The 20,456-nt window shown below is 41.3% G+C and overlaps 1 protein-coding gene across 5 annotated transcripts in view; it reads left to right on the top strand.

The window, feature by feature from the left end:
- Positions 1-20,456, top strand: part of afg2a (AFG2 AAA ATPase homolog A) — a 557,175-nt gene that overhangs the window by 111,201 nt on the left and 425,518 nt on the right. For 4 of the 5 annotated variants that reach the window (XM_060851665.1, XM_060851664.1, XM_060851666.1 and 1 more), the window contains one exon: positions 2,384-2,463. In XM_060851665.1, the coding sequence (XP_060707648.1) occupies positions 2,384-2,463 (80 nt within the window). Of the gene's footprint in view, positions 1-2,383; positions 2,464-4,618; positions 4,703-20,456 lie in introns of those variants that run through there. The other variant, XM_060851668.1, reaches the window with a different exon arrangement.

Genomic DNA, 20,456 nt, shown 5'->3' on the forward strand with positions numbered 1-20,456 from the left:
GAAGAAGAGTCACCTGCACTCGAAATGTTACTCTGTTTCTGTCTGCACAGGTGTTGCTAGACTTGCTGAGCTTTCCAACACTTAAAATCACTTTGGCATTATTCTTGACTATACTGACCGGCTTGCAATATCACCAATGTACTAGAACCAAAGTCAAGATGAAAGTGAATCCTATAGATAAACTGGTAGACATCACCTGGGACATGAGAGCCTCCACGGTATGCTCTGCTTCATTTGTCCCGGCCTACCCAACAACCAAGTTCTGATGCTCTAGCTGACTCAGAAGTGATCGTGAAAATGGGTGAGACATTCACCTTTGGAAAGTCATGAGAGTTGTTTCTGAGATGTTGGCACCAGCTCGAAGTGAGTATCTTCCTGTGCTAGCATGCTTTGAAAAACCTGATGTCCACAGGGATAAGATTCTCCTCAAAGAAGGCAACAGCTGACTGCTAAAGGAGCATGCCCATTAATACAGATCCTCAAAATAAAAACCAACACATTTTCCTGAAATCCAGTAGTCCTTAGTGGGCGGCACGGTGGCACAGTGGTTAGCACTGCTGCCTCACAGCGCCTGAAGACCGGGTTCAATTCCCGACTCAGGCGACTGACTGTGTGGAGTTTGCACGTTCTCCCGTGTCTGCGTGGGTTTCCTCCGGGTGCTCCGGTTTCCTCCCACAGTCCAAAGATGTGCGGTTCAGGTGAATTGGCCATGCTAAATTGCCCGTAGTGTTAGGTAAGGGGTAATGTAGGGGTATGGGTGGGTTTCGCTTCGGCGGGTCGGTGTGGACTTGTTGGGCCGAAGGGCCTGTTTCCACACTGTAAGTCTAATCTAATCTAATCTTACTGGAATACATGCTGCACCATTGCTTCAAACTGATGACCACCTCTCAATGATGCACTACTTGTTAACTTATCTGAATGGTGAAATATTTGGTTATGACCTTCTAAGAAAAAAATTGACACCATTCAACCACTTGAGATTGAGCAATGGAAAATTCTGCATCCTTCAAACCTTTACCATGTAGTATTAGGTTAATTGAAATCCTTTACTGTTGATGTACATTTGTTTCAACATTTCTCAACAATTTGCTAACATATTTGCTCTTCTAACTCTTTCTGATTGGGGTAAATGCTATGTTTCCAGGAACTCTTTTTTTTTCTCTCTGTTCAAACCATATCTCTTATTGTAATGCAGCTTGTAACCATCAATAGGTAAAAATTGCTGAAATGTTCTGTATGAATATTGGTTGTGTAGAGAACTTGTTGGAAGCAGGACCCATCATTGTGTAGTCCTGGATCTCATCTATTTGGATAAGTTGCCAACTATCACTTGTAGAAGTATATGCAACCTGAGGTTTAGGAGGAAATGTGCAAGGGGAAAGGAAAAACAAAATTCATCTTTACAATATTTGAAATGAAAACAGAAATTTCTGGAAAAGTTCAGCAGGTCTGGCAGAAAAGTCAGTTAATGTTTCGAGTCAATGCTGATGGTGGCTAGAAAAATGTTGGTTTATATGCAGAAGATAGAGTGGGATGGGGGAGTAATCAATAGGTGGGGATAGAGTTCCGAGAGAGAAGAACAGTTAGACAGACAAAGGATTGGATAATGATCGCTAGGAGAGTGAATAGCTATTAATGGGGACTGGTAGTGGCTAATAATAGGTTGTGTGTGATAGCAGACACTGTGATAACAAGGCCTGGGGTTGTCAGGGTTGGGGTAAGGACATGGGAGAGCTTCAACACTTCATTTTCCACTTGGGGAACCTGTAGCCTTCTGGACTCAATACCAAGTTTAATAACTTCAGAGCTTGAGCTCTCTCCCATGTCCTTTCCCCAACCTCCCACACCCCAGTCTGCTATTACACATAATACAAGAGTCACTCGACCCAAAATATGAACTGTCATTTTCTGTCCACATATGCTGCCAGATGTGTTGAGATTTTCCAGCAATTTCTATTTTCATTTCTGATTTACCACATCTGCAGTTCTTGTAATTTTTACAATGTTTGAGTTGGTAGCTTGACGATCTAGAGATAACACCATCCTGGAAGGTTATATGGAAGATATTTTCCTTCTCTAAATATGTCATTGAGTGATGTCAACTGCAATGAACAGTATCATGAGACCTTATTGAGTCACTTGTTTCTGTTATCTTTATAACTTATGAAATCTTCATAAGTTCATGAGCTCTTTGCAAATCTTTAATAAACCCTCTTTAGTGGGATTGTGCAGTGTTTGAAACACACTGACAAGTGTGCTAACTATATTTTTATGCTGTTACAGTTCTAGAAGTTTTCTAAAGGTTCCACAAAATTTACTAATTTACTATGCTTTTGTACATGTTAATTGCCAATTGTAAAAACCATTGTTCTTATTTACACAGATCTTTAGGAAGGCCAGAGCCGTAGCACCTTCTGTCCTCTTTTTTGATGAAATAGATGCTTTGGCTGTTGAGAGGGCCAGGTGAGTATCAACGGCACGAGATTGATTGCTAAGAGTGCCAGTAAATGAAATAAGTATGTGCCAGGAGCAGATCACTAAGAACTACTGTTTACATTTGGGGAAACGTGTGACAATCAACCTGTGAATTGATTATCGAGGAGAAAGTTAGGATTGCAGATGCAAGAGATCTGAATCGAGAGTGTAGTGCTGGAAAAGCACAGCAGATAAGACAGCATCCGTGGAGCTGGAGAATGGACATTTCGGGCATCCATCCCTGATGAAGGGCTTATGCCCGAAATATCAATTCTCATGCTTCTCGGATGCTGCCTGACCTGCTGTGCTTTTCCAGCACCACACTCTTGACTGTGAATTGATTATCACCAACCACGTGTGGTGATTCATTACTGTCCTTAAAATGCTCTAAATGTTGGGAACCCTATGATCACCTTGGCAAAAGGCATGGTGGCACAGTGGTTAGCACTGCTGCCTCACAGCACCTGAGAGCCGGGTTCAATTCCCGACTCAGGCAACTGACTGTGTGGAGTTTGCACGTTCTCCCCGTGTCTGCGTGGGTCTCCTCCGGGTGCTCCGGCTTCCTCCCACAGTCCAAAGATGTGCGGATCAGGTGAATTGGCCATGCCAAATTGCCCTTAGTGTTAGATAAGGGGTAAATGTAGGGGTATGGGTGGGTTGCGTTTCGGTGGGTCGATGTGGACTTGTTGGGCCGAAGGGCCTGTTTCCACACTGTAAGTAATCTAATCTAAAAAAAAAGGAGGGTGAATGCCAGAATTTTGTTTTTAAATCTTATGTAATTTCTTTTGGGCTTTGTGCCTTCCAAGAGTTTGCTTTGCTTTGCTTTGCTTTGTCTAATTTGTCTTGCTTATTAGAATGTTTCTATTATTCCTACCTGGGTTGACATTGCCAATTAAAGAAGATTGTGTGTGGAAAAACGTATTGCATTTTCACTGTTTTACTTAGTGTTTGAACCTTACCTTCATAAGGAAATATGAGTGTACACAGACAGGAAATACCCTTCAATCCTCTTCTATACAAATATGATATTTTTTGTTTCCAACCCCATCTCAAAGCCATGTAATATTCTGAGAGAAGTCAGGTAGATCCTGAGTCAATTAAGGAAAACTGCTGAAAAATTCTTCTCTGACCTCCCTTAGTCTATTGATTTATGTAACCAAACTGCCCATTTCTACTTTCTGAGTTGTATAATCTTAAAGCACAGAAAGAAAGCCTTTTAGCCCTGTTGTGCCTCTGTAGTTTCTTTCAAAGAGCTGTTCAATTAAATCATACACTCCTACCTTTTCCCTTCTTATCTTCAAATTAATTTTCCAAAAAGGATATGCTTCTGCCAGCCTTTCATGTATTGGATTTCACATCATTACAGGCCTCGATATGGAAAAATTACCATTGCCCCTTTAAGTCTTTTGCCAATTATTTTAAATCTTTAACCTCTGATTAATCACCTACCTTCTAGAGGAATCAGTTTTTTTTTGCCATTTATTGAAAATGTATTGCCTCTGGGAGAAAGGCATCCACTAGGGAGTCCTTTTAAAGATAATCCTTGTTTCAACTAACCGAGGGGACAGGTGAATCATGAAGTGGAGCCTGTTCATTCAATCTCACTTGGAAATTTATTGATTTGGAGCATACGTGCAAAACCATAACCATTTGGAGAACCTTAGGATTTTATCATAATACTAAATCCGCACTAATCAGGGTCTTCCTGCTGGGACTGAAAACTAAGATTGGCAGTTAACTGTTCCTGCTGCATGTCCGTATCAAAAATGCTCAATCAAAATGCTGTATAATTTTGAATACCTCAATTTGGTTTCCTCTTATCCTTTGCTTCTCTCAGAAGGAAAGACTCCACTCCGATTTCTCCAGGTAACAAACATCTCTCATCTTTTGGTAACATTATAATAAATTCTCTATCCCTTCTTTGTGATCATGACATTCTCCCTAAAGCAGATTCTGTTGAGAATAGTGCACAGGCCCCCAGCTGAGGTCTAACCAATGACTTGCTTGTTTGGCATGCAATGCACCAATGCACAAAACCAAGAGCCTTGTATAATCTGAAAATAATTTATTTACTCCAAAGCCCAGAGTAGTTTATTTTCTGAAATATACAAGTTGGAATTGAACTCCTTTCCCTTTATAATAGATTCCAGTCTTTTTACCACAACCTCCCTGTGTTCCCGAGTCCTGTTGATGGCCATGCTTGCTTGTCCTCTTAAATACTTTGACCCATCTCCTTCCCTGAAGACTTGATGTGATAACATCGACATTTCTGCAGATGTGAAGCTGTTGTTCTTGGATGGTTCACTGTTATGTAGCAGACTTGTTCTCGCGTCTTTTTTGCAAATGTTAGTCTCAAGAGGATGGAAAGCTGACCATGAATAACTTGAACATTTTCTTTGTTGACACGATTTTCCGACGTTTGATAGATAATTCTCATTCAGCTGCAAATGTTAATAAGATGTACTGTTAACTTGCCAAGATTTCATTTTGTGAAGGTGATTTATACTTCACTGCTGTGTCTGGTAGCAAAGACTGCTAAAAGATGACTATTCACAGAACACTATTTCCACGATTAGTTGCAATTTAGTTGTTGGGCATTATTTATTAAATAAACCAGATTGATAATAATTACACTGGAAACCAATTTAGAATTGTCAATTGGATTCGCAGTGTCACCTTTTTTCACATTCTGCATATATTAACACCTAAGATCTGTGTGTTATCGACTTTTATTTCTACAATGCTGGACATTTTATTTCTCTGTTTTCTAAGATCTTAGAACAGCGATACTGTATGTAGGTACCTTTGTACTTAAGATGGCACTGTACGTGACGACATATAAATGTTTCACTGTATTCATTGGAGTACATGTGACAATAAAGCCAATTCAATTCCAATTTCAAGTAGGCACAATTTGTTCTTACAATACACCTTTTTCATTGGGAAACAATAAAAAGGACCTTGGAGAATGTTGGTCTCTGCTGCATTTCCATGGTAACTGAAATGATGATGGATCAGAACTCCAGAATTCTGTGAGTAATTTTTAAATGTTTAATTCCTTTAAAACAAAGGAGTGTGAATGTAAATTAATTGGTGTTAAGCAAAGTCCCATGTGGAACCCATGGAATGTCAATTTGTTAAGGAAACTTCAGAGAGAACCATAACTAGAAGAGATAATGAGCAGGCTGAATATTTTCCCCCTTCTGAGCAGAAAGCCACTTCTTGTAGGCATTTTTGTGCTTTGCTCTTCCAGGAATAAACTTATTTAAAAAAGCAGAGTTTAAAACTGACTGCAGTCCTGGTCAGTATGTGCGAGTGGAAGGAGGTGTTCTAGTCTGGGTTCAAGTGTTGTTATGGTGTTAAGGTCATGGTAGAAGACTTCGTAGATAAAGTGATGCTTATGCTTTGCATGTCAGAAGCCAATTCATCAGCAAGTCAGTTAGAAAAAAACCAGGACAAAAGCAGTCTCTCACACAGTGCTCCAGCCAACAGCTGTCAAAAGGAAACTAGACAAATGGAATTCAACTAAGTGCAAAGCCAAATCCCAAAAACAAGGGTTTCAATATTAGTGTTCTACTCCCTTCACAATACATACAGACAAATCATATATCTTTTAACTTTTCTTGGATTCACTCCTTATTCCTAATGTGTGGTGTGTGAATTCTTTTTCATGTTTAATAATTAATAAACTTATTCTCTTGTTAGCTCATGAAAGCTTGATTAAATTGCTTGAATGAAAAGTGAAAGGCAACCACAAGGGAGGAATACTTATTAAGATAAACCTTCTTGCAACCAGCCAGGGAGTGAGTGAATAAAGAAGGGAGCAAGTTCATCCCTTCTTACTTGGAACCTTAATGATTTGGAGTATATGTCTGACACCATAATAACCTGGCCAGTCAAAGTCTTCCTGCCTGGACTGAAAACTAAGATTGACATTTAACTGTTTGTAGGCAAAAGTGAGGACTGCAGATGCTGGAGTTCAGAGTCTAGGTTAGAGTGGTGCTGGAAAAGCACAGCAGGTCAGGCATCATCCGAGGAGCAAGAAAGTAGATGTTTCGGGCAAAAGCCCTTCATCAGGGCATCAGGAATTCCTGATGAAGGGCTTTTGCCCAAAACATCGATTTTCCCGCTCCTCGCTTGCTGCCTGACCTGCTGTGCTTTCCAACACTACTCTAATCTAGACACTGAACTGTTTCTGCTGAATATCTATGTCAAAAAGGCCCAAACAAACAGCAGCCTGTCCCCTTTTGCAAATCTATTTCTTGTATCCTTGTCTTAAAGAGTGCAAATTAAAGAACTCCAATGTTTATCTCCTTTTAACGATGTTTCAGTTGTATACTATCAAGCACAATTATTTATAGTAAAGATTGCATAGAAATCGATCGGTAGATAGAACATAGAAAAGTACAGCACAGAACAGGCTCTTTGGCCCACAATGTTGGGCCAAGGTTTAATCCCAATGTAAAATATAGTAACTTAACCTACACACCCCTCAACTCACTGCTATGCATGTGTATGTCCAGCAGTCGCTTAAGTGTCCCCAATGATTCTGCTTCCACCCCCACGGCTGGCAACACATTCCATTCATTTTCAACTCTCTGCGTAAAGAACCTCCTCTGATGCCTCCTTTATACATTTCTCCTAATATCTTCAGACTATAACTTCTCATGCCAGTCCATCCTGCCCTGGGGAAAAATCTCTGGCTATTGACTCTATATATTATTCTCATTATTTTGTACACCTCAATCAGGTCTCCTCTCTTCCTCCTTCTCTCCAGAGAGAAAAGTGTGAGCTTATTCAACCTTCCTTCATAAGGCATGCCCTCCAGTCCAGGCAATATCCTGGTAAACCTTCTTTGCACCCTCTCCAAAGCCTCTGTATCTTTCCTATAATAGGGCGACCAGAACTGTACACAATATTCCAAGTGTGGTCTCACCAGGGACTTGTAGAACTGCAGCAAAACCTCATGGCTCTTAAACTTGATCACCCTGTTAATGAAAGCCAAAACATCATATGCTTTCTGAACAACCCTATCCATTTGGGTGGCAACTTTGAGGGATTTATGTACTTGCACACCCAGATCCCTCAGTTCCTCCACACTGCGAAGAATCCTGTCTTTAATCCTATATTCAGCATTCGAGTTCGACCTTCCAAAATGCATCACTTCGCATTTATCCAGGTTGAATTCCACCTGCCATTTCTCAGCCTAACTCTTAATCCTGTCTGTGCTGCGCTGCAGCCTGCAGTAGCCCTCTATACTATTGACACCTCCGACCTTTGTGCCATCTGCACATTTACTAACCCATCCCTCAACCTCCTCATCCAAGTCATTTATAAAAATTACAAAGAGCAGAAACCCAAGAACAGAGCCTTGTGGGACCCCACTCAACATTGACCTCCAGGCAGAATACTTCCCATCTACAACCACTCTCTGCCTTCTGTCAGCCAGCCAATTCTGAATCCAGATAGCCAAATCTCCCTGTATCCCATACTTCCTGACTTTATGAATGAGCCTACCATGGGGAACCCTATCAAATGCCTTGCTGAAATCCATATACACCACATCCACTGCTCGACCATCGACGACCTGTCTTGACACCTCCTCAAAGAACTTTAATAAGATTTATGAGGCATGCCCTCCCCCTCACAAAGCTGTGCTGACTGCCTTTAATTACACTATGCTTTGCCAAATAGTCATAAATCCTACCCCTCGGAATTCTTTCCAACACTTTGCTGACCACAGACCTAAAACTGACTGGTCTGTAATTGCCAGGAATTTCCTTATTACCCTTCTTGAAAAGAGGAACAACATTTGCCTCCTTCCAATCCTCTGGTACAACTCCTGTAAGGAGTGAGGAGGTAAATATCCTCACTAGCGGCTTAGAAACCTCCTTTCTCACTTCCCGGAGCAGTCTAGGGTAAATCAGGTCTGGCCCTGGGGACTTAATAATCTTAATGTTTTCCAAAATTTCTAGCACATCAACATCATCAATCTTGATCTGGTCAAGACAGTATCCCAGCTCCTCTAAGTTTTCATTTACAACAAGTTCCCTTTCCTTGGTGAAAACTCAAGCAAAAAACTCTGTTAGGGCTTCCTCTATCTGCTCACACTCCACGCACAAGTTCCCTACGCTATCCCTGATTGGCCCTACCACCTTCCTGATCATTCTCTTAATCCTCACGTATGAGTAAAATGCCTTTGTGTTTTCCCTAATCCTTCTTGCCAAGTCTTTTTCGTGCCCACTCCTGGCTCTCCTCAGTCCAGTTCTGAACTCCTTTCTAGCTTGTCTGTTGTCCTCTATAGCTGTGCTAGATCATTGCTACCTCCACCTTACGTAAGCTGCCTTCTTTCTTTTGACGAGAAGTTCCTCTGTTCTCGTTATCCAAGGTTCCTTAATCTTACCCCTTATTGCCTGTCTCAGAGGAACAAATTTGCGCATCACTCGCAACAACTGCTCTTTAAATAGTCTCCACATGTCTGCTGTGCCCTTTCTGTGGAACAATTGCTCCCAGTCTGCACTTCCCAACTCCTGTCTGATGGCGTCATCATTTCCTTTTCCCCAATTAAATATTTTCTCTCGGTAACTGCTCCTTTCACTCTCCAAGGCTATACTAAATGTGAGGCAGTTGTGATCACTTTCACCAAAGTGCCCACCCACCACGAGATCTGACACCTGTCCTGGCTCGTTGCAGAGCACCAAATCCAAAATGGTGTCTCCCCTCGTCGGTCTATCTAGTACTGAGTAAGGAAACCCTCCTAATACACCTGACAAAAACAGCTCCATCCACGCCATCTGCACTTAGGAGGTTCCAGTCGATATTGGGAAAATTGAAATCACCCATAACAACAACCCTGCTACTTCTGCATTTTTCCAGAATCTGCTTGCCTATGAGATCTTAATCTCTCTACTGCTATTATGTGGTCTGTAGAAAACCCCCAATGCGGTGGCTGTTCCCTTGCTGCTCCTAACTTCCACCCATACTGACTCAGTAGACAAACCTTCCTCAACAATCTTTATTTCTGTAGCTGTGATGCAATCTCTGATTAGCAATACTACACCCTTCCTCTTTTGCACCCTCCCTGTTTTTTCTAAACGTTCTAAACCCTGGAACATCAAGCAACCATTCCTGCCCCTGTGAAATCCACGTCTCCGTTATGGCCACAACATCGCATCTCCAAGTATTGATCCATGCTGTAAGTTTGTCACTCTTATTTTGGACACTCCTTGCATTAAAGCAGACACACTGTAACCGATCCCTTTGTTTCATCGCGTGAGAAACCTTCCAGATCATTCAATATGTCCTGTCACTGTCCCATCTGCAACTGACTGCCTCTCCGACGTGGCTGTGATCCCCCCCCCCCCCAAAAGCTAAACTCGCTTGAACCCTCCCGATTCACACGAGCAAATCTCCCACCCAGGACATTTGTGCCCCTCCAGTTCAGGTGCAACCCGTCCATCATGTACCGGTCCCACCTTCCCCAGAAGGTATCCCAATGGTCAAGATTTCTGAAGCCCTCCTGCCTGCACCAGCCTCGCAGGCACGTGTTAAGCTGCATTGTCTGACTGTTCCTCATCTCACTATCTCGTGGCACCGGTAGCAAACCTGAGATCACAAGTCTACTCGTCCTGCTCTTCAGCTTCCAATGTAACTCTCTGATTCAGATCCTCAATCCCTTTTAAGTTATTTAAATTATTTCTTTGAGGAGCTGAAAAACTCTGAAGAATCAGTTTGCATTTTATCATTTCCACCATGCCTAAAATCTTCATGCACCCTTTGTGTTGTGGTGCAAAGGACACTAAGCACTGTTATGGGTGCAGCTTTCCCAATACAGTCAGGTTCAGAGTGACTTCCAGTTACTTGACAGCATAGCCCACAAGTGTGGTGCTAGAAAGGCACTGTCGGTCAGGCAGCATTTGAGGAGCAGAAGAGTTGATGTTTCGAGCATAAACTCTTGTTGAAACGCGACTCTCCTGCTCCTTGGATGCTGCCTGACCAGCCTTGTTTTTCCAGCATACTTTTTGACTCTGATCTCCAGCATCTGCAGTCCTCACTTTCTTCTAGCATAACCCAGCAAGCCTTGTTCCTTCTAAAGATGTGTTTGCTGTTGTTTACTAAGTTAGTTGTTTACATGCTGTTAAATAACCACTCCCTCCAGTTGCTGCACTGGAAATTCTAACTGCAGGATATAGTGCAACAACTTTAGCAATCCTGTCCTAGAAGGACAAGGACAACAGTTGCATTGTATGGGAATACAATAGTCTCCGTTTTCTTCCCAGGTTCTACCTACTCCTTATTTAGATGAGTTTCACTATTTCTTCTTTGCTGGGTCAGAGTCTTTGAACTCCTCATTAATTAGCAATGTTGGACTGCAGCAGTTTTCATTTGATGTTTCCATCAAATAATTGGATCTGTCAAACAAACATCTTAGCATTCAGTCCAATACTCATGAATAAAATGATGACTGATGCTTTTTCTTTTGCTGCTTCATGGTCTGCAGCAGTTTGCAAAGAAGGCCCAGCCACGTTGTCAAAGATAACTAGGTATGAACATCAGATATCAACCTTGCCTGCGATGGCCACATCCCAGAATTCATTGTTTTTTAAAATCACTTTTTGTTTCTTTGATTATTGGTCCCTTTAGTTTTGTTGTTGTGGTCACAGAAATGGATTAGTACTTGTCAGTTATGACTCTTCCACCTATTTTATATTGTGGGAACTATATTTTCTTCTTGTGCATCACTTTTCTTTGCTTGCCATGGTGGTTATCATATCAAGCCAAGGTAGTTGAAAGCCACATGTGCTGGAAATAAAAATAGAAAGTACAGAAAAAAAGAAATAAATAGAAATTAAAATGTAGAGAAGATAATTCAGGTAAGTTAATGTTTCAGGTGTGAGAACTTTTAAAGGGACTTGAGTTCATTTTTTCCAGTAATTTATTCTTTGTACCTTAGAGTTATATTGAGTCCTAACTTCACATCTTTTGATTATAATGAATGGTATGTTGATATACATTTCACTGGGTTTAAAATTTTTAAGTAATAATTATTTATCATAGAATGATTCAGCGCTGAAACAAATCGTTTATCAAAGAGCATGCTAGCTCTTTGAAAGGAGGTAATGGAAGCTGCACTGGGTAATTTAGCCCATCACACCTACTCCCATTTGTTCATTGACCTCAGTGCCACTTCCGCATGCTCTCCCATATCCACTAATCTAATTAATATCCAGAAATCAATTAATCTCTTTCTCCATAAGTGTATATCCATTTTATTTTGAAAATTATTGAATTAACTTCCACTGCTCTTTCAAAAAGTATATTTTATTTTCTGTGGTGTTTACCTCATTATCTAATTTTGGATTTAGAGTTTGACTTCCCTGCTTACTACAGTTTGATGCAGGTACTACGTAGCTAGTCTACACACTCATATAGGGTGTGGATTCATCTTTTGCAGTAGGTAGAACTGGTGAAACTTGAAATGACATTGTACAACTTGAGCATGTACTGATTTGGCAACATAATCCCACCTCAAACTATTTACATGTGGTAAACAATAGGCCAACTAAGTTCGTTTTCGATTTTTGGCCATGCAAGTTTTCATGCTAAGAATGTACATGCCATATTTGAATCCAGTGTCTCCCATAACTCGTTTCTGAATTTAGCCATTTACAAATTGCATCTTTCTCAAAATTCAAGAAATGCATTTCTCTATCTGGAAATGTTTGTAATATATGAACTATAATAGTTCTAATTCTGTACCTTTCCTTCTGATACCTAACTAGCAGTTCCTACTTGAGAAATATACTGAAAAAAACATCTATCTGTAATCTTGGTCATTGTTTTTCCTGTTTAAAATGCACTAGGCACAGTTGAGAAATAGAATAATTGAACACTATCTACTTTTGATACATTATATAAAGAAGGTAATTAATACAGATCGGTTACTGCATGAGTGAAATGCAAATTGAATCGCTAAGCTAAGCTGCAAATTGGGAACTGTAGAGTTGGAGATGGGAATCACTTTAAGAAAAAGCACTTCTTACTTCTTTGGTTTGTATTTTCCAAGTGTCAAAAAAAGCTGCTGTCATCTCATCGAGCTAAAATATTTGTTTATGAATCAGGTTTTTTTTCTAGTTTTGCGAGTGACCTTTTATGCACCGTGGTGCCACATTTTACATGTTATTCACTTTGGAAGTTTATCTGTGCTGTGTAATCCAAAGGCCTCAAGTGCACGAACATACAGGATGAGCTCTATGTATTGAAATTGTGGCAACCCATGACAGACTTGGAGACCCACATTTAGGTTTAGTATTTTGTAAAAGGGATACATGAACCAAGTTTTGCATTTGGTTACACTCCTATAATCTTGAGATGTGCAGTAAATCAAAATCCACAGGCAAAAGGTTTAAACTCAGTCAAAAATAAACAGTATATCAAGTAGTGGGAAATTTTAAATTAGGAGCAATTTGTCAATAATGTAATTTAAATTCTGCATTTCATAGGGTAACTGGTGAAGTTGCTACTTTGTTTAACTAATAATATCAGTGGACAGAATCAGTCAAATTAATGCTGAAGTTTATAATAGTTAAAACTAAGTGAATTATGCCTAAAACAACTATGATTTGTAATCTTTTACAATGGTCCAACAATCACAGGGTGCAATTCCTGCCCTCCCATATATTAGGCACACCCCCAAGATTGAAATATCAGGAATGGTAAACTTCATTTGTGCCATCCTTGGGGTGAGTTTGTCAACTTACACTTTCTGTGCCGATATACTAATACTGCTCAGGCGAGGATTAAACTTACTTGTCAATGCAAGATTGGTTAAGTTAACTGACACACTGTTCAGATTGAAACTACTCATTACTTTTAAAACATGCACATTACTGTATTCAAATTATTTTGATCACCTCATTGCTATTAAATGCAGGAACTATTTTGCAGCTGTACAGAGAAGAATCCTTCCCTCGTGACCATTAATTTCTCTGGAACAAACAAAAATAATCTGTAGCCTTTTCAGGATCTCTCCCATATACATGAGGTCTGATTGAATTTGTTCTGAGCCACTATTAAAATGTGTTACTCCATTACATTAATTCATGGCAAATGTTATGTTTTCTATTATGGAAATGGACATTTGGTGCGATTTCAGTCTAAATTTACAAGCTATTGAACACGTGATTCAAACCCTGAAATTCTTTTGTTGCTCATATGATTATGTAGCTATAGTTAGCATTTACCGGTAAATCTTTTGGTTGCAATTTAAAGAGTTGGGAACAGTAAGTGACATGAGGCGCCCAATTTTTAAAAGTCAGACCGTTTCAATAATGTCCTCTTGAAAAGGGAATGTGTATGGACTTTGGGACAATGGAACAACATTATAATTTTATTGCAGAGCTACTTTTCACGTGGTATAAATAGCAAAGTGTGGTAGAAATAGATAGATGAACAGTAGATATATTGGTAGGAAGTACATTTGAGTTAACAGAAGTCTAAGCATGAAGGTAATTCTTGACTTTGCCTTCTCCTCGATCAGTCTGCCTTGAACCTAAGTTCTCAGGTGGGGTCCTATTGCCAAATGACAAACAAGAACTCTGACCCTGAGCAATGTGGATTTCGGCCATGCACTCAAATTGTTGACTTTTAACTGCAACCTGTAGCAAACTATGAAGTTTTATAAACCCACTGACAACTTCCTGGTTAAATAAAGTTTTCTAATAAATATAAACTTTCCAGGAACACTCAAATTGTAAGAATGAATTATAAAAATAATTGTTTTTCCAAGGGATAATTTTAATTATGTGGGTGATTGACAAATAAACTGCAATTGCAACTTCCTACTTGAATTAAATTACATCGCTGTCCAATTTCAACCGATTGTATGTTGTTAGGAAGTATGATGCTATATATCTTCTTCTGAAATCACCTGAATGAAATTGTTATACCAGTTTAGGGCATTATGAAATTATTGAAGACTATGGTTTGCTAACTCTTAATATTGTAGAGACATCAGACAGAAGTAGGCTAGTCAGACTGTTGCACCTGCTCTGCCATTCAGTATCATGTCTGGTCAAAACTGTATAATGGGGATCCAGGATGGCGGTGATCTAGGAGGGTCATATTGCAGAGCTCCGCACCGCAGCACAAGCGGGACGAACTTCTAACCCACCCAACCGGATCCTTGCGATATCCTGGGACTCTGGAAAGATCGTGGAGTCCTAGGAAATTGTGGAAAATCAACTTACCTGCGTTTTCGCTGTCCATGGATGCTGAAGAAGGGAGGAGGAATGTCTGAGGCCGGGCCCATGGCCCAGCCTGCAGGATCCTTGGACTCGATTACCTACCAGACCTTAGTTAATGAGCTCACGCAATCTCACGAGATGTTGGGTAAGCAGATAGAGGAGAAGCTGGCCCTGATCTCTCTCATGCTGCAGAAGCATGAACAGCAGCTGGGAGACCTGGAAAAGAGATGGATAAGTTGAACACAGAGTCACAGTGGTGGAAACTGATACCGGTTCTTCAAGGGTAGGATCCAAGCCCTGGAAAGACAGGTGCTTAATTTGTATGACCATTTGGATGATCTCGAGAAAAGGGGCTGAAGAAAAAATATTTGGATCGTTGGTCTGCTGGAGGGTAAGGAAGGTGAGCGGCTGGCAGAATTTATTGAGGACTGGTTGCTGAAATTCTTAAACTTGGAGGCTGGAATGAGAGGCATGAAGATTGAGAGGGCTCACCAGGTCAGGTCTGGGTCACCGTCCTCGTCCTCTCTTGATGCGGTTTCATCATTATAGAGTTAAGGAGAGAATTGTGGAAGCATTCAGAATCAGGGGAAGGATTCGAAGGCCGTAATTTACAAGGGCTTTAAGATTATGTTCTTGAGGACTTCTCAGCAGTGGTGATCCAGAATAGAAAATCCTATGACGGTGTCAAGAGAAGGCTGAGGGAGCTTGGGATTCGGTATCTTTCTGAGGTATTCGGCTGTGCTTCGGATCACCTTAGATGGATCCGTACATCTCTTTGACACGTTGGAGAGGGCAAGAGACGTTTTGGACAAATTAATTTAATCTGAACAATTTTGTATGTATAAATAGTGGTGATGTTTGGGTATCTCTTTGTGTTTTTTTTCTTTTGAAAAAAGAGGAAGTCTGTTTGGGGCTTTCTTTTCCTTTTTTTAAATTCACAATAATCTGATTTAAGCTATGTTTGGCAGCAGTTGAGATGTGTACTTTCAATTTCGAAGTTATGTTATACCAAAGGATAGGTGGGGTATTTATCCCTTTTTTTTCAAACGAGTTTCTTTATTCACATTGCTATTCCATGGTGTATTTTCTTACTTTTCTGCATGTGTTTGTGGTGCGGCACTAGCTAGGAGGAGGGAAAATGTTTGGGATGGCTAGATGCCTGCTTAGGGGCAGTTTTTACCTGGTTCAGGTATTTAAATGCTCTGGCTACAGTCTTGGCAGCAGGATGGGAAATTGGGTCTTGGAATGGGTAGTTACCTCCTTTGGGCAGAGTGTGAGTTCCCCTATTCAGCGCTAATTGCGCTTTACATGTTGTTTGCTTTTTGTTTTTTTGTATATAATCAGTGAGTGGCACTGTGGCTCAGTGGTTAACACTGCTGTCTCACAGCATCAGGGTCCCAGGTTCGATTCCAGTCTCGGGCAACTGTCTGTGTGGAGTTTGCACATTCTCCCTGTGTCTGTGTGAGTTTCCTCCGAGTGCTTCGGTTTCCTCCCACAGTCCAAAGACCTGCATGTCAGGTGAACTGGCCATGTTAAAATTGACCCATAGTGTTAGGTGCATTAGTCAGAGAGAAATGGGTCGGTGTGGACTTGTTGGGCCGAAGGGAATCTAATCTAACCTAATCTAATCTTTGATAGCCTTGTAGGTTTGTTTACTGTAGTGGTTTTAGTTTATGTTGTTTTTATGATCTTGTGTCATTCAGGCTCTGCAGTTTGTGGTTCAAGTTCCTCCTCTCTGCAATTAAATGTTATTGCATAAGGTTATGGCTAATGACTTGATTAAATGGTGTACCTGGAATATGAAAGGGGGGGGGGTCACTCACCAATTAAGAGGAAGAAGGTACTTTTGAGTCTTAGAAAGGAGAAAGTGGATATTGCTTTATTACAGGAGACACACCTGGATGATAGGGAGCACTTGAAACTACAGCAGAATGGCTTTGATCGGGTTTACTTTTCATCTTTTAATACCAGAAGTAGGGGAGTGACTATATTGATTAGGGAGAATCTCCCATTGAACTTACTAAAGTGTGTTAAAAACCGCCACTGGAGGTTTGTAATTCTCAAAGCCCTGATAAGACCAGTTTCAAATCCCGGCATATCATTGTGGGGAGAGATTTTAACTATCTCATGGATCCCACAGTAGACAGGTTGCCCAAAGGCTGCCTGATACCCTCTGTACAAACTAAACAATTAGTGGATGTGTTTGTGGAGTTAGGGTTGGTGGACACCTGGAGGCTTCTCCACCCTACAGACAGGGATTTTACGTTATTTTTTTCAATCCACACAAATGTCACACCAGGATTGATTTTTTTGTTTCTGACCTCCATGGCAACCCTAGACTTGGTGGCATCTTGTACAATTGCTAATGTTACCATCTCCAATCATGCTCCAGTGTACCTGTTGGTTAAGATTAAGGATGTTATAGTGGGTGTGAGACTCTGGTGAATGGATCCCTTTATCCTCCAGGATAATAGGCTTGTGGAGTGCATCTCTAGGGAATTTCGGGCAAACCTAGACATTAATCCAGGCTTGATTAGCAGCCCATCCATCCTTTGGGAAACTGCCAAAGCCAACGCCGGGGGTGGGGTTAGTTATTTCCTACTCTGCCAGTAGGAAGCAGAAGAAGAGTGATCAGCAACGTCTCCTCGAAGCACAGTGGAAGGCAGCCGGGAAGGCTTACTTTGACAGGCCCTTGTTGGTCAAGCCACAGAGGATTACAGCACTGCGATCTGCATTGAATTCCATGCTCATGCAGACAGCAAAGAAGGAGTATACTTTTGCAAAGCAAAGGTTATATGAGCATGGTGACAGGCCAGGCATATCTCGCCAGGAAAAGGAGTACTTCTCAAGCCATTATGGCGATTATGGATTGGTCTGGGAAACTAACATGTGACTCCAAAAAAGATTAATGTGGCATTCCACTGATTCAATCTTGAGATGTGAGGTGGGGCAGGCCAAACTGGAGTCTTTTCTCCAAGGATCTGGAACTCCTGGGCATGATGCTTGTTCAGTAAATCAGTGCCCTCTTATTAGAGCAAGAGGTGCAGGAGGCTGTGAAGCAGCTTCAGAGTGGAAAGTCACCCGGTCCTGACGGACATCCCAGTGAATTCTATAAGGAATTTATAAACACATTGTCAGGTCCGATGCTCAACATGTTTAATATTCATACAGCCATGATTGTCTCCTGCCATCTCAGAGAGGCCAATATTTTGCTTATTCTTAAAAGCGGGAATGTCCCAGAGCACTGTGCTTCGTAGCGACCCATTTCACTCTTAAATGTGGACTTTAAAATCCTCTCTAAGGCTCTCGCGTTAAGGCTGGAGACTTTGTTACCTTCTGTTGTTAAAGAGGACCAGATGGCTTCATAAAGGGCTGCAGATCCTCCAATAATTGAAGCATGTCAACAACAGTCAATACAGGGATTGGTGATTTCTCTAGATGCAGAGAATGTATTTGACCGAGTTGATTGGCTATGCTTTTGTATACTCTGGAGCAGTTTGGCTTGGGTGAACTCTCTATAAGACGGGTAAAGGTCCTCTACAGTGACCTTCTTGCTGTGGTCATCACCATTGGGGTGCAATCAAGCAATTTCACCATTTTTAGGAGCAGCCAGTAAGGCTGTCCCCTTTCGCCATTGATTTTTACATTGGACTCAGTCAATGGTTGAATCACCATTCGTAGGGATCCCAATATATCAGCTCCAGAAGTGGGGTCAAAATTACATCAAATTTTGTTGTACGCAGACTATGTCCTTTATTTTGTCAAATCCAGCAGTTCGGTGCCTTGCCTGATACAATGCATTTGGCGCCTTTTTGGGGTACAAGATTAATCTTGCAAAATCAGAAACTATGCCTATGGGTGGTCTTACGAAGATGCTAGGTCTTGAGGGCGAATATCGATTCCCATTTAAATGGTCATAGGAGGGTTGATTTTTGATAAACAAACATTCGGGAGACTGAATGGCTGGTTCAGCTCTTTTATGTGTTGTCGTAAGTGGCCCCTTGTTAAATTAGCTAAACTACAATTGCCTCATGGATTTGGGGGAAGTAGATCTCCTGGACATCGAAAGCTATCAACGAAGCTCGCTTTTGTCTGATGGGAGTGTTTGGGCCTGTGGAGACTCTCTCTCAATATGGTTAGATATCAAAACCTTCCAGGCAAGCTGTCTCCTTACTAGCTTGCTGTTTTTGGACAATATGAGGACAGTCAGGGAATATGGCCATAACCCAATCGGCATCAATACTGTTAAAGCATAGAGGACAGTTCGGGAGAGGGAAGGCAATATTGGCAAGAGGTCTTCTCTTACACCTATAGTGCGTATACCGAGTTTTCAACCAGGGATAATAGGTTCAGGATTCAAACATTGGGCAGCTAGTGGTGTGTCTTGCATGGGCAATCTATTTGAGGGAGACACAATGATGTCCTTTGATCAGTTGATCTCCTTTTGATCTCGTTAAAAGAAAGGCAGCTTACTTAAGGTGGAAGAAGCTCAGCTCTAGAGTATTACAGGCGAGGAACGAGCTCAAAAATGGTCTGAGGAGAGCCAGGAGGGGGCACGAAAAATGCTTGGTAGGAGGGATTAGGTAATCCAAAGGTATGTGAGGAATAAAAAAATGATCAAAGAAAGAGTAGGGTCGATCAGGGATAGCGTAGGGAACTTGTGTATAGAGTCTGAGGAGGTAGGGGAAGCCCTAAATTTGTTTTTTGTTTCTATCTTTACTAAAGAAAAGGACCTTGTAGTGAATGAAACCATTGAGGAGCAGTTAAGCATGCTGGAACAGATAGAGATTGAGGAAGCTGATGTGTTGAAAATTTTGACAAACATTAAGATTGACAAGTCACCAGGACCAGACCAGATTTGTCCTCAGCTGCTTTGGAAAGCGAGAAATATGATTGCTTCGCCACTTGCGAAGATCTTTGCATCCTCGCTCTCTACTGAAGTCGTATCTGAGGACTGGAGGGAGGCAAATGTAATTCCTCTCTTCAGGAAAGGAAATAGGAAAATCACCAGCAATTACAGACCAGTCAGTCTCTCATCTGTTGTCTGCAAGGTGTTAGAAAGGATTCTGAGGGATAGGATTTATGAACATCCGTCAGAGCATGGCTTGAGTAAAGGCAGTCAGCACGGCTTTGTGAGGGGCAGGTCATGCCTCACAAATCTTATTGAGTTCTTTGAGGATGTTACTAGACAAGTTGATGAGGATCGAGTGGTGGATGTTGTGTATGTGGACTTCAGTATGGCATTTGATAAGGTTCCCCATAGTAGGTTTGTTCAGAACGTCAGGAGGAATGGGGTACAATGAATTTAGCTGTCCGGATACAGAAATGGCTGGTCGACAGAAGACAGCGAGTGGTAGTGGAAGGAAAATATTCTGCCTGGAAGTCAGTGGTGGGTAGTGTTCCACAGGGTTCTGTCCTTGGGCCTCTACTGTTTGTAATTTTTATTAATGACTTGGATGAGAAGATTGAAGAATGGGTTAGCAAGTTTGCAGACGACACAAAGGTTGGAGGTGTTATTGACAGTATAGAGGATTGTTGTAGGCTGCAGCGTGACTTTGACAGGATGCAGAGATGGGCTGAGAGGTGGCAGATGGAGTTCAACTTGGATAAATGCAAAGTGATGCATTTTGGAAGGTCGAACTTGAAAGTTGAGTGCAGGATTAAAGACCGGATTCTTGGCAGTGTGGAGGAACAGCAGGATCTTGGTGTGCAGGTGCATAGATCCCTTAAAATGGC

The sequence above is a fragment of the Hemiscyllium ocellatum genome, chromosome 36 (assembly GCF_020745735.1).
Source record: "Hemiscyllium ocellatum isolate sHemOce1 chromosome 36, sHemOce1.pat.X.cur, whole genome shotgun sequence".
NCBI lineage: Eukaryota > Metazoa > Chordata > Chondrichthyes > Orectolobiformes > Hemiscylliidae > Hemiscyllium > Hemiscyllium ocellatum.